General features: G+C 39.5%; 1 protein-coding gene across 3 annotated transcripts in view; it reads right to left on the bottom strand.

Moving 5' to 3' along the window:
* LOC108515460 (uncharacterized) overlaps positions 1–14,386 on the bottom strand; it is an 86,497-nt gene that overhangs the window by 13,025 nt on the left and 59,086 nt on the right. The window contains exon 2 of one of the 3 annotated variants that reach the window (XR_001881531.1): positions 7,853–8,653. Coding sequence is in view for 1 of the 3 variants with exons in the window: in XM_017852383.1 (XP_017707872.1) it covers positions 8,380–8,653 (274 nt within the window). In the remaining 2 variants the exon portion in view is untranslated. Of the gene's footprint in view, positions 1–7,852; positions 8,654–14,386 lie in introns of those variants that run through there. The other 2 variants (XM_017852383.1, XR_001881529.1) reach the window with 2 other exon arrangements.

Genomic DNA, 14,386 nt, shown 5'->3' with positions numbered 1-14,386 from the left:
CAAATATTCCTATATCTAAAGAGAGAGATAGACTATAGTACAGTAATAGTGGGGGATTTCCCAACACCACACTCTCAGCATTACACAGCTCATCTAGACAGAAAATTGACACACACAAAAATTGAATTTAAAGTAGGTTTTATTTAGTCATTTACAGAACATTCTATCCAACAACTGCCAAATACACATTCTGCTCATTAGCACATGGAACACTCTCCAAGACAGACTATATGTTAGGCCACAAAACAAGTCTCAGAAAATTTTTAAAAATCAAAATCATATCAAGTATTGTCTAAAATCACAATAGAATAAAGTTAAAAATCAATACTAAGAGAAACTCGCAAAACTAGACAAATACAAGGACATTAAACAACATGTTTTTGAATGACCATGGAGCCAATGAGGAAATTAAAACAGAAATCAAAAAATTTCTTGAAAAAATGAAAATAAAACATACCAAAACCTGTGGAATACAGCAAAAGCAGTGCTAACAGGGAAGTTTATAGGAATAAATGCTTACACCAAAAAAGCAGAAAAATTACAAATGAGCATTCTAATAATGCACCTTGAGGAATTAGAAAACCAAGAACAAATTAAATCAAAAATTAGCAGAAGAAAAGAAATAATAAAGATTGGAACAGAACTAAATGAAATAGAGACTTAAAAAAATACTAAAGATCAACAAAATGAAATGTTGGTTCTTCAAAAAGATAAACAATATTGACAAACCACTAGCTAGACTAACCAAGAAGAAAGAAGATCCAAATAAACAAAATCAGAAATGAAAAGGGAAACATTACAACTGACATCACAGAAATACAAAAGATCATCATAGACTATGATGAATAATTATAAACTGACAAACTGGAAAACCTAAAGATATAGATAAATTCCTGAAAACATGCAACCTACCCAGATTGAATCATGAAGAAATAGAATACCTCAACAAACCAATAACGGGTAGTAAGATTGATTAAGTAAGACAACAACAACAAAAAGCCCAGGACCAGATAGATTCACAGCTGAATTCTACCAAATGTGCAAAGCACTAATATGAATCTTCTTGAAGTTATTTTAAAAAATCAGAGAGGAGGGAATTCTTCCTAACTCATCTACGAGGTCAGCATCACTCTAATATCAAAACCACAAGACACAACAAAAAAGAAAACTACAGACCAATATCTCTGATGAACATAGACACAAAAATCCTCAACAAAATACTAGCAAACCAAATCCAATAGCACATCAAAAAGATAATACCCCTGGGCCTGGCAGCTTGTATTATCTTTTTGATATGCTGTTGGATTTGCTATGGGATTATCACATTTGTAACCCCAGCACTTTCGGAGGCCAAGGTGAGGTGGTAGGATTACTTGAGCCCAGGAGTTCAAGATCAGTCTGGGCAACATAGTGAGACCCCATCTCTACAAAAAATACAAAAATTAGTCAGGTGTGTTGGCATCCACCTGTAGTCCCAGCTATTCAGGAGGCTGACATGGGAGGATTGCTGGATCCCAGGAGGTTGAGGCTGCAATAAACTAAGATCACACCACTGCACTCCAGCCTGTGTAACATAAGGAGATCCTGTCTCAAACAAACAAACAAACAAATAAAAAACAAAAGATAATATACCATGATCAAGTGAGATTTATACCAGGGATACAAGAAAGGTTCAACATATACAAGTCAGTAAACATGATATATCATGTCAAAAGAATGAAGGACAAAAACCACATAATCATCTCAATAGCTCAGAAAAATCATTTGATACAATTCAACATGGCTGCATGATTTTAAAAAAATCTCTCAAGAAACTATGTATAGAAGGAACATACCACAAAATAAGAAAGGCCACATGCAGCAAACCCAAGACTAACATCATACTGAATGTGGAAAAGTTGAAGGCCTTTCCTCTAAGAACTAGAACAAGACAAGGATGCTCACTTTCACCACTCCTGTTCAACACAGTGCCAGAAGTCCTAGCCAGAGCAATCAGATAAGTGAAAAAAAAATAAATAGCGTCCAAAATGGAAAACAGGAAGTTAAATTGTCCTTCTTTGCTATTGATATGATATATCTAGAAAAACCTAGCCTACACACACACACACACACAAACACATACACACACACACACACACACACACCCCTCTTAAATTTGATTAATGAATTCAGTAAAGCTGCAGGATGCAAAATCAATGCCCGAAAATCAGTGTTATTTCTATAAATCAATAACAATCTAGCCAAGAAAGAAATCAAGAAGGCATTCCCATTTACAATAGTTACAAAAAACATACAAAGAAACAAAAACCTAGGAATATATTTAACCAAAGAGGTGAAAGATCTCTACAAGGAAAACTGCAAAACACTGATAAAAGAAATTGAAGATAATACAAACAAATGAAAAAACATCTCAAGCTCATGGATCAGAATTAAAATTGTTAAAATGACCATATGGACCAAAGCAATCTACAGATTCAACGCAATTTTAATGAAAATGTCACATTATTTTTCACAGAACTAGAAAAAATAACCCTAAAATGCATGTGGAATCAAAAAAGAACCCAAGAGCCAAAGTAATCCTGAGCAAAATGAACAAAGTTGGAAGCATCATATTGCCTGACTTCAAAATATACCACAAGGCTATAATACCTCAAACAGCATCATACTGGTATAAAAATAGGCATATAGACCGATGGAACAGAACAGAGAACCCAAAAATAAGGTCACATATTTACAGTCAACTGATGTTTGACAAAGACACCAAGAACTCTTATCGGAGAAAGGACAATCTCTTAAATAAATGGTGCTGGAAAAATAGGATAGCCACATTCAGAAGAATGAAACTGGACCCCTATTTCTCATCATATACAAAAATCAACTTGAAGTTGATTAAAGACTTAAGCACAAGCTCTAAAACTGTAAAAATACTAGAAGAAAACCTAGGGAAAACTCTCCTGGGCATTGGTCTAGGCAAAGAATGTATGATGAAGACTTCAAAAGCATAGATAACAGAAATAAAAACAGACAAATGGGACTTAATTAAGCAAGAAAAAAAGCTTCTGCACAAAAAAGAAATAATTAACAAAGTGAAGAGACACTCTGTTGCATTGAAGAGAACATTTGCAAACTTCATCCAACAGGGGACTAATATGCAGAATACACAAGGAACTCAAACAACTCAACAGGAAAAAAAGGCAACAAATAATTCCATTAAATAGTGGGGGAGGCTGGGTGCAGTGGCTTACACCTGTAATTGCAGCACCTTGGGAGGCCAAGGTAGGCAGATCATGAGGTCAAGAGATCGAGACCATCCTGGCCAACACAGTGAAATCCCGTCTCTACTAAAAATACAAAAACTAGCTGGGAGTGGTGGTGCGCACCTGTAGTCCCAGCTACTCGGGAGGCTGAGGCAGGATAATCGCTTGAACCAGAGAGGCGGAAATTGCAGCGATCTGAGATCGTGACACTGCACTCCAGCCTGGTGACAGAGCGAGACTCAGTCTCAAAAAAAAAGTGGGGGAAAGCACATGAATAGATATTTCTCAAAAGACAACATACAAATGACCAACAGGTATACGAAAAAATGCTCAAATGCTCAACATCACTAATCTATCAGAGAAATGCAAATCAAAACCACAATGAGACATCATCTCACCCCAGTCAGAAAGGCTATTATAAAAAGACAAAAAAATAATGGATGTTGATGAGGATGTGGAGAAAAGGGAACTTGTTATTCTGTTCTTGGGAATGTAAACTGGTGCAGTCACTAAGAAAAACAGTATGGAGATTTCTCAAAAAACTAAAAACAGAATTCAATCCAGCAGCCCCACTACCAAGTAGCTATCCAAATGAAACCAATAGATCAAAGGGATAAAGGGATACAAAGCATTTGCATTTTTATTGTAGCACTATTCACAATAGCAAATATATGAAACAAACCTAAATACCCATCAATGGATGAATGGGTAAAGAAAATGTGGTAAATATACACAATGAAATACTATTTGGCCATAAAAAAGAATGAAATCATATCATTTGCAGCAACATGAAAGGTCATCATATTAAGTGAAATAAGCCAGGCATAAAAAAATAAATATTGTAGGTACTTACTTACATGTGGAAGCTAAAACACTTGATCACCTGGAGGTAGAGTGGAAAGAGATAATGGAGATTGGGAAAGGCGAGTGGGGGAAGGAGAAAGAATGAAAAGAAATAGGTTAAAGGGTACAAACATGCAGTTAGATAGAAGAGACAAAAGCAATGTTTGATAGCAGAGTAGGGTGACTATAGTTAACAAAAAATGTGTTGTACTCAGGTGATAGACAACCTAAATACCCCAACTTAATCACTGTGCATTACACACATGTAACAAAATTTCACGTGTACCCCAAAAATGTGTTTAAAAAATTAAAAAGAAGATGACAGGGGAACTAAATAGGGGAATCCTACATAAGAAAAAGGCAAAAAGAATCACCAAAATGCAATGTGAAAGAGATATCAGGATTACAACTGTGAACCAGCTCTAAAGAACAGAGATCAAGGAATAGATAGATGTTTATGATTTTAAAAAAATAATACACTTGCTTAAATAATTAATGGGTCAGAACTTAGTGAGAAGAGAAGATCTATACTGTGGGGATTTGGGGGAGTATTAATGATAATTTAAAAGTTAAAAAGAGGTGCTTAGAATCAATACATTGAAGAGAAATTTGGCACTAGACACTTGTTAAAAATGGCAAGGAAGACTTTACTCAAGACTATTGCAATAAAGGAGAGAGATTGAATTCAATTCTAAATACAACAGGGATAACAACCTATGTGACAAGAGTGAGACCCTACCTCAAAAATCAACCAATAAATAAATACAACAGGGATAAGTGGGAATATATACAAGGGGCATGATGAGGGAGTCACTGGATAGAAATATACTAAAGAGGGACTTGGTTAAGTATCAAGGACATTAGGGGAGAGGAACTTGATTAGACATCAAGGGTATGGAGGAGAGCTTGGTTAGATATCAAAGGTGGTGGGATTCTCTATAAACTGGCTAAGCAGTATCCAATGCTAAAACTAGACTGGGAAAGCCAAAGATTGGGCCAAAGATAAAGTCTAGTCAAAAGGAGGGCTCAGAGGAGCCTGACTACATTTGCTCAATAAGGGAGTCTTTGTCAAATGAGCTTTCTTTCTTTCTTTCTTTCTTTTTTCTTTCTTTCTTTCTTTCTTTCTTTCTTTCTTTCTTTCTTTCTTTCTTTCTTTCTTTCTTTCTTCTTTCTTTCTTTCCTTCCTTCCTTCCTTCCTTCCTTCCTTCCTTCTCCCTTCTTTCTTTTGTTCATCCTTTCTTTTGTTCTTTCTTTCTTGTCTGTCATCCAGGCTGGAGTGCAGTGGTGCCATCATAGTTCACTGTAACCTTAAACTCCTAAGCTCAAGAGATCTTCCCACCTCAGCCTCCTGAGGAGGTGGGACTACAGGTGCATGCTGCCATACCTGGCTAATTTTTGTTGTTGTTGTTATTTTTGGAGATGAGATCTTGGTATTTTGCCCAGGCTAGTCTTGAACTCCTGACCTCAAGTGTTCCTCCCACCTTGGCCTCCCTAAGTGTTGGGATTACAAGTATGAGCCACAAAGCATGGCTATCTTTGAAAAACAAATGCAAAATGTTTGTTTTGTTGTTTTAATACATTTTACAGATGATTTCTGTAAACCAAAAATAAAATTCTATGACCCCCCCAACCATCTGAATGGACACCCTCCTCTTGGCCAGGGCACTCCTAAGGTAACCTGAAAGACTGGTTCAGGCCATGACGGGAATGGCAGATTGGACATGCCTCATTATACCCTCCTCCCTTTTGGAATTCAGGAAAAGCTGACCAGCATTTAACATCAACACAAACTCTGAATCTGATAAGAAACATTTGCAATCTATTCTCTTTGAAATCTGCTACCTGGAGGCTTCATCTGCATGATAAAACCTTGGACTCTACAACTGCTTATCACAACCCAGACATTGTTTTCTACTGATAATAACTCTTTCAAGCAATTGCCAATCAGAAAATTTTTAAATCTACCTATGACCTGGAAGTCCCCTCTTCGAGTTGTCCTGCCTTTCTAGATTGAACTGCTGTAAATCTTACATGTATTGATTGATGTATTATTATGTCTCCCTAAAATGTATAAAACCAAGCTGTACCCTGCCACCTTGGGCACATGTTGTCAGGACCTCCTGAGGCTGTGTCTTGGGTGTGTCCTTAGCCTTCGCAAAATAAACTTTCTAAATTGATTGAGACCTGTCTCAGATACTTTTGGGCTTACATTTCACACATAGAAATTATGAGAACAAATTTTTATGGAGGCCTAGAAGAAAGCACTATAAACTTTGCAAATAAGTGCAGGAGAGGTGGGTGATAGTGATACAGCATTCCCACCAATAATTACCCACCCAAAAAATGGCTGGTGCGCTGAAGAAAACTTTAATTCCCCTACAGTATTAACTAGGCTCAGCCATGAACATGGGGAAGGCTGGCATTTGTGCAATGACACTGGGGTTCTCCACTACACATCTGGTCATCCTATCAGTCCCTTAAACCTGCCCACAACCAGTTCCTAAAAAGGAAAAGTAGTGTTCTTTTGCCAGCAAAACTGGGGTTTAGTCGAAAGTAAAAGGATCTATTTGAAAAGGTATATCTGCCTTTAAAGAATAAAAGGGTCTATCTTTGCACCTGGTAACAAATAAACAAAATCTCAAACGGATAAAGCTTGTGTGATGAGACCAAATTACACAAAGCGAAGAAGCTGAATTTTGTTTAATTTAAATGACAGAGGATAGACATGCCCTGAGTTATATTTTTCTGAAAAAATCACCCTGAATGCTATGTAGAGGATGGGTTGTAAGAGGGGGCAAACATAGAAGCATGGAGGCCAGTTAGATAGTTACTACAGCCAGTTATTTGGACTAAGAGAGTAAAGGTAGAGAATAAAAGAGATAATCAGATTTGAGATCCATTTCGGAGGGTGAGTTGACTAGATTTGCTGATGGATGGACACAGGGGTGACAGAAAGGAAGGAATCAATAAGGACTTCTAGATTTTTAGTTTGAACAACTAAGTAGCTGTCATTTACTGAAATGATAAAGACAAGAACAGATTTGAGAGGGGAATCAAGAATTCTGGTTTCAAATGATTATTAGCTATCAAATTTCATATCCAAGAGGAGGTTGGATATGTAAGTTTGGATCTTAGTGGGGCTAGTGAAATAAATTTGGAAATTGTCATAATTTTAGTGGTTATGAGAGTGCCCAGAATGAGAATAAAGACAGAAAACAAACAGAGAAACCAACATCAAGCCTATAGAATACTCAAAAGTTTAGGAGTTGAGCAAAGAAAGAAAACCCAAAAGGAGTGAAATAAAACCCAATGGTATGGGAAAAAATGCAAAGAACATGGTGTCAGGGAAGCCAAGGGTGTTTTAAGAATGGAAGAATGGTTAACCACATGCCAATTGGTCAGTAAGATGAAATCATAAAGGATGTTAGCTATCGTTTTTGACTAGTCACTATAAATCTTGGTGAAAATGAAAACTATAGTAAGGTCACGTAAGATGAAGGAGGAATGGAATGTTGAGGAGTTAGAACAGGATGTGAAGAAATTGGTAGAGATCGTATAAGGAGCCAGGGTTCTTTTGAAAAAAAAAAAAAAAAAAAGCATCTAATAACTTCCATTCTTTTTCAGAGAGAAAAAGAGAGAGCACACAGGAAGGAGGCTAAACTTGCTTGCATAACAGTCCCACTCTCTCAATAACCTTAATCCATTCATGAGGACAGAGCCCTTGTGATCTAATCACCTCTTAAAGGCCCCACCTGACAACATTGTTGTATTGAGTAGTAAGTTTCCAACACATAAACTTTGGAGGACACATTCAAACCATTGCAGGGAGTTATAAGCACTTCCTCATGAGACTGTCAATATCTCAGAAAAGCTGTGTGGACAGCTCGTGACAGCTGCCCCAATGACTGTTCCATAGGCTCTGGACAGGTGAGTGAGCGACGATGCAGGGTTTGGGTGTTCTCTCTCTTTCTTTTTTCTCTTGAAGGGAGGGATAGGGAAATGAGTCTCAACTCCAAAATCCACAGCGGTCTTACAATTTACCAAGACACAGGGTACTAAATTCTCCTGGGAATGACAAATAACGAAAACCAGGATCAAAAGTCCCCAGTAATAAAGGAAGAAAACATGTGGCCCCACCCTCGAAGGGCAAGAGTGCTGAGGGAAAGCAGGGCTCTCATTCTGAGTGAGTTAAACACCAAAAGGTTTATGTCTGATCTTGAGACATCAACGGGCCCTCAGTGGGGAGGAAGAAAAACACTGTGGTGTTATTCAACAGTACCTCCAGACCAGTCCCTGGGGAAATTGTTCCAAGTTCCTCAAACAGTGGAGCCAGTAAAATTGAAAGAGTAAGACTACCTCTTGGGGGCCTAAAATATCTGTGGCCACTATGCGAAAATATCAGGTCAGGCCACCCAAGATTTCCAGAGTGGTATTCATTTTGATTGATGGCTTCTTCAACCAGGAGCAGGCCACAGGCTAGAGAGGTAGCAGTGGAGAGCCGAGAGGTGGTCCCCAGAGCAGCAGTCGTGAGAGGAGACGGGCCGGTGAGCAGCCTGAAAGCAGAACACACAACAACAGCAGGAAAGCTACAACAGCTGCAGAGGACCATGTGGAAAGGGAGATGCCTCAATGGTTTAGAATTCTATAATAAAACAGTGGTGGTTTGGAAGAAGCCCCAAGACAACTGCTACCAAACCTGTGAAATATAATTTAGTCACCTCAAACATGCCTCTGTGACCTGAGGCTCTTCCTGCTGCCTGGAACGTTCCTCTTGTGCTGAAGTAGGACCAACTTCTTATTCTTAAGGTACGAGCTAAAATGTATCTCAGAGTGGAGGCCATCCCTATTTAAAGATCTCCCTGTGATAGTCTAACACAGTCCTGTTTTTCCTTGAGAGTACTGCATTTCGCTGATTCTGATATATGCTTTTTTTCGTATTTTAACATCTCTGAAGTTGGGATGAATCTTTTTTTTTTTTTTTTTTTTTTGAGACGGAGTCTCGCTCTGTCGCCCAAACTGGAGTGCAGTGGTCAGATCTCAGCTCACTGCAAGCTCCACCTTTCCACCTTTCGGGTTCATGCCATTCTCCTGCCTCCGCCTCCCGAGTAGCTGGGACTATAGGCGCCCGCCACCTCGCCCAGCTAGTTTTTTTTTGTATTTTTTAGTAGAGACGAGGTTTCACCGGGTTAGCCAGGATGATCTCGATCTCCTGACCTTATGATCTACCCGTCTCGGCCTCCCAAAGTGCTGGGATTACAGGCTTGAGCCACCACGCCCGGCCTAGGGATGAATCTTATTATCAAAACTGTGTCATAGTTTAATTGGCCACAGTTTTTCTAAGTGACTTTTTTTAAATGGTGCATTTTATAATCTGTGCCATTTCTATTCAAGAAAATAGAGTTTTCATCACATTCAGTGAGTGTTGTTTGTATATTTAGTGTTTGTCTACTCTATAAACTGTAGGCTTCTTTAAAGCAAGCACTAGCATGTAGTACAATACCTGGTGCATCATATGTATTCAATAATGATTAATCAAATGACTGAATTCGTTAACTTTATTTATTTATTCTAATTTTTTTTGAGACAGGGTCCTACTATCTTGCCCAGGCTGGTCTTGAACTCCTGGGCTCAAGTGATCCTCCCACCTCGGCCTCCCAAAGTGGTGGAATTATAGGCATGAGCCACGGAGCTCGGCCTGAATTCATCAACCTTAGGGTTGTACGGCTCTCAGTGGAAAAACACTGTATACAATACTGTGTATAATCAGATGACTTAAGATTTTTGGACAAAATTAAATATACAGTCTCTCTGTCAGATTCACATGTACCCGATATCTTATCTCAAAGTACTGGTGTTTTTGTTTTTTGGATTTTTTTTTTTTTTTTTTTTGAATCTCACTCTGTTGCCCAAGCTGGAGTACAGTGGTGCAATCTTGGCTCACTGCAACCTCTGCCCTCTGGGTTCAAGGGATTCTCCTGCCTCAGCCTCCCAAGTAGCTGGGACCACCGCGTCCAGCTAATTTTTTTGTATTTTAGTAGGATGGGGTTTTCACCATGTCGGCCAGACTGGTCTTGAACTCCTGACCTCAAGTGATCTGCCCCCCTCAGCCTCCCAAAGTGCTACGATTACAGGTATGAGCCACCACACCCATCTTCAAAGTACTGGTTTTAAGCAGAAATTTCCACACAAGTAGATACCTTAAAACAAAGACCACTTGAGAACATCTGTCTAAGAACAAAGTTTTTGTATTAGACATTTCTCGGAAACCTACTTTAAAAGGGGAGATATTAATAGAAAGTATTTATGAAGCATCTCTCAGTGTAATGCCCCGGTGCTTTAACAAGTATGCTATTTTTGAACATGGATAAAAACTCATTGTGATACATTATGACCAGTTTCTCCTGCTTAATACTGTAGATTGGTCTAATCCTATGTTTATAACCTCTTAATCTACTTCCATGGAGGAAATAGATTTCTCCTTATCTATTCACTTGGTACTAACTCAAATAAGTAGAAAAACCAGGGGATTTAATCTTGGCTAAAATAATTTAGCAATTAGCAAATATTTTAAGAAACGCCAATTAGAAACATAGAAAACATAAATGGATTTCAATGCATGTTGATCTTTTTGAAAATTTTCCTCTGAATGAACGTCTTTCTTTAACACTGATGCAAAGCTCTGGATAAATCTTATTATTATGAAAGTCCCCAATAGTGAGAATTTAAATACAAATTTATGCAAAATGAGAAAAATGGGTCACTTCTGCCATTGCCTTATTCCTGGAATTTTTTTTTTTAGCAAAATAGAGCTGAGAATAAAAATCATCTCAATTTTACAATACACTATATCTCCCTTGTAACAGTCAGATAATGATTCTGAAGCTATTTGGTATGATGGATGAAGAAATGCATTCTGAGCTTGGGCAAATCACACTACTCGGGACCTCTGTTTCTGCTTTTGCAAGTCGGACTTGTCAAGGGCCCCTCCCATCTCCTCAGAGAAAGCTTCCAGACATCCCTGGTCAGAATCGGTGTCTCCTTCCTCTTCTGGGCCCACTTAACATGTAGTTTCTAGCTCTTGTGTAACAATTATGCAGTGAACCCTGTAGTGCAAACGAGTGTGTGTGCATTTGTCTACCTCAGAAGGCTGTGAACTCCTGAAGTGTCAGGACTGTTTTCATTCATCCTTGGGTCTTGTACATGGAAGATGACTCATATTTTGCCATATCAGATTGAATTGCTTTATAAGGTTAGCTTTGGCTTACTCAGTTTATGCTCCCTAAGGTTTTGTTTTTATGTACTAGTATTGCAGATTAGAAAAAAAAAAAAACCAGCTCATCTCAAACCCTCATGGGTCTTTTTGTGTGACATAGAACGAAGAGCCGAGCTGAGCCCAACCTCAGTAAAGAGAGTGCCTCCACAGCCCCTGTAGTCCCAGCTACTCGGCAGGCTGAGGCAGGAGAATGGCGTGAACCCGGGTAGCGGAGCTTGCAGTGAGCTGAGATCGCGCCACTGCTCTCCAGCCTGGGCGACAGAGCAAGACTCCGTATCAAAAAAAAAAAAAGAAAGAAAGAAAAAAACCAAGTGCCTCCAGCAGTTCAGACCAAGTTCATGTCCTGAGGTAAGACTGGCAGGGGCTACCCTGGGCCCTGGGAAGAGAGGGGTTCCTACAGGATGAGAAAAGTATTCCCTTAGGTTCTGAGAGAAAATGGCAATGCTCTATGTAGACTATGCAGCTATTAGAGACCCAGGCATATTTATGCAATCTAATCCTGGGTCAAATACTCATTTTCCAGGTGATGATCGACAAGTCCCTTAAGCCTTCTGGTCAGCAGCTTCTTGAACTCTAAAATGCTAAATCTAATATTAAAGATATCCTACAACATGGACTGTTGTGAAAACTAATAAAGACAAAGCCTTCTCAAGCACTATGAAGCATTCAGTGCTAAGTACAATGAAAATAATGTGGCCAGAGGCCTCGGGCCTGTGCCAGATGGAACCAGCCTTGGCCACTCTTTCCCATACTGCTGCTCCCAGCTGACAGAGGTTTGGCTGAAGATTCTGCCGGGACCCATGCATCAGTATTCCCACAAGGAGCTGCAGGGCACACACAAGTGTGTGCTGAGAAAGTCCCCAAGAAAGATGGAACCCACATGGGGGCATTGCTGATGCTGTCCCAGAAAACAAGCCCAGGGATTTTCCCAGCTCCATACATTGCTTTGTGTTTATCAGTGCTTCGACCAGCAGCTATTCATTTGTAATATGAAACTCTTAAAATAAAATCTTTTTTATTTTAGCAAGTTTTATTGAGGGAACCTGGCTGCAGGCAGGATTTCAGTCTCATGTCTGCATAAAGCCTAAGCTGTTGGCCAGTGGAAATATTTCCTTAGAAAAACCAAGGTGTTTGATGTTATTTGATTGGACTTCTCACTTCCTAACCAGTTGCCTTGGTGTTGCTTAGATGAAGCCCAGATTAATTTTTTTTCTCAGTCACTTCTTACAAAATCTGAAATCTGAAAGTTCAGCCCTAACCACCTCACAAAATGGTCAGTCTTGTTCTTGACCTCATTAACAAAGGACTGTCCTTCCAACTCACACCAACCTGGAGGAGGAAATAAACCAGACAGCCCGAATGACGACAGAGTGGGATGAAATAACCCCTCCCTGGGACAATGCCTTTTCCTGTTTCTGGAGGCTCCTCCTATTCCCACACTGGTTTCTGCATCCGTTACTTGGCCAGGATCCTCTTTCACATCAAAGTGTCCCTCCTTGGGCTTCAGAAGTAGGGGCATAACCTTAGTTTCTACAGGAAGGCATTTTCATCCCAAAGGAAAGGGGAAAACCATGTGTTTGGTTGCTATACAATTACAAGCCACTTTCCTTGTTTTTCATTTTATAGTCAAGCACATGAAAAGTATAGGCAGGTTTTAGCTACGATGAGCCAAACATTTGGTTCCTAGACTTCTACAGTTTGAGCTGGAAGCATTAAAATAATTAAACTCCAGCCATTCAGTCTTCATTAATAATATTAAATGCCTGAGTCAGGAAAAGTTTTAGGAGAGGATATGATTTTCTTTTTTACTTCAAAAACACATGAAAGGACATAATCTGGACAGATACTTAAGGAAGAGAGGTTGAAGAATGCCATGCATTCCATCTCAGACTAGGCTATGGGGACTCTTCTTGGGAGGTCTGGATTTCAATCCAGTTTTGAATGGCTGAATGTAATCGGTGATGGTAGGGCACTATGGCTTTCCCAAAGCTGTCACTTTGTGTCCTTATCAAAAGCACTTATTTGGTACCTAATATGTCTATGCGTGACAGATGTTTAAATAGGAATGTCCCTGTCTTTCTGGGGCCTCTGATCTAAAATGGTGCAGATACTCTTGGAAATGGGGTAAACAGCAGAACCTTGGGTGGGAGAGAGCATATCCAATAGTATTTTTTCAGTGTGTAATTAGGGTGGGAGGGTCTAGAAAATTTTAACTGTTGGAGAATACAATTCATTGTCATTGGAAGGGTACCCTGTAGAAGAGTATCACATTTGGGGAGTGGGAGCTGTTGATCAAAAGATAGCATAATTTTCAGCCAGGCATGGTGGCTCATGCTTGGAATCCCAGCATTTTGGGAGGCTGAGGCAGGTGGATCACTTGAGGTCAGGAGTTTGAGACCAGCCTGGCCAACATGGTGAAACCCTGTTTTTGTTTTTCATTTTATTTTATTTATTTATTTATTTATTTTTTTTTTGGAGACAGAGTCTTGCTTTGTTGCCCAGGCTGGAGTGTAGTGGCAGGATCTCAGCTCACTTTGACCTCTGCCTCCCAGGTTCAAGCTATCCTCCTGCCTCAGCCTCCCCAGTAACTGGGATTACACCACAACAATGGGCTAATTTTTGCATTTTTGATAGAGACAAGGTTTTCCCATGTTGTCCAGGCTGGTCTCGAACTCCTGAGCTCAGCCAATCTGCCCGCCTCAGCCTCCCAAAGTGCTAGGATTACTGGCGTGAGCCACCTTGCCCAGCCTGAAACCCCGTTTCTACTAAAAATATAAAATTTAGCTGGGCATGGTGGTGCATGCCTGTAATCCCAGCTACTGGGCAGGCTGAGGCAGGAGAATCGCTTGAACCTGGGAAGTGGAGGTTGCAGTGAGCCAAGATCATGCCACTGCATTCCACCATGGGCCACAGAGCAAGACTCTATCTCAAAAATAATAATAATAATAAATAAAAATTTAAAAAAAGATAGCATAAGTTTCAAAAACTGAAGAAATACTGTTCTAAAAGTATT

Source organism: Rhinopithecus bieti, unplaced genomic scaffold, assembly GCF_001698545.2.
Source record: "Rhinopithecus bieti isolate Rb0 unplaced genomic scaffold, ASM169854v2 scaffold_35077, whole genome shotgun sequence".
NCBI lineage: Eukaryota > Metazoa > Chordata > Mammalia > Primates > Cercopithecidae > Rhinopithecus > Rhinopithecus bieti.
Note: the sequence above shows the minus strand (reverse complement) of the source record. Positions and strands in the feature narration are given on the sequence as shown.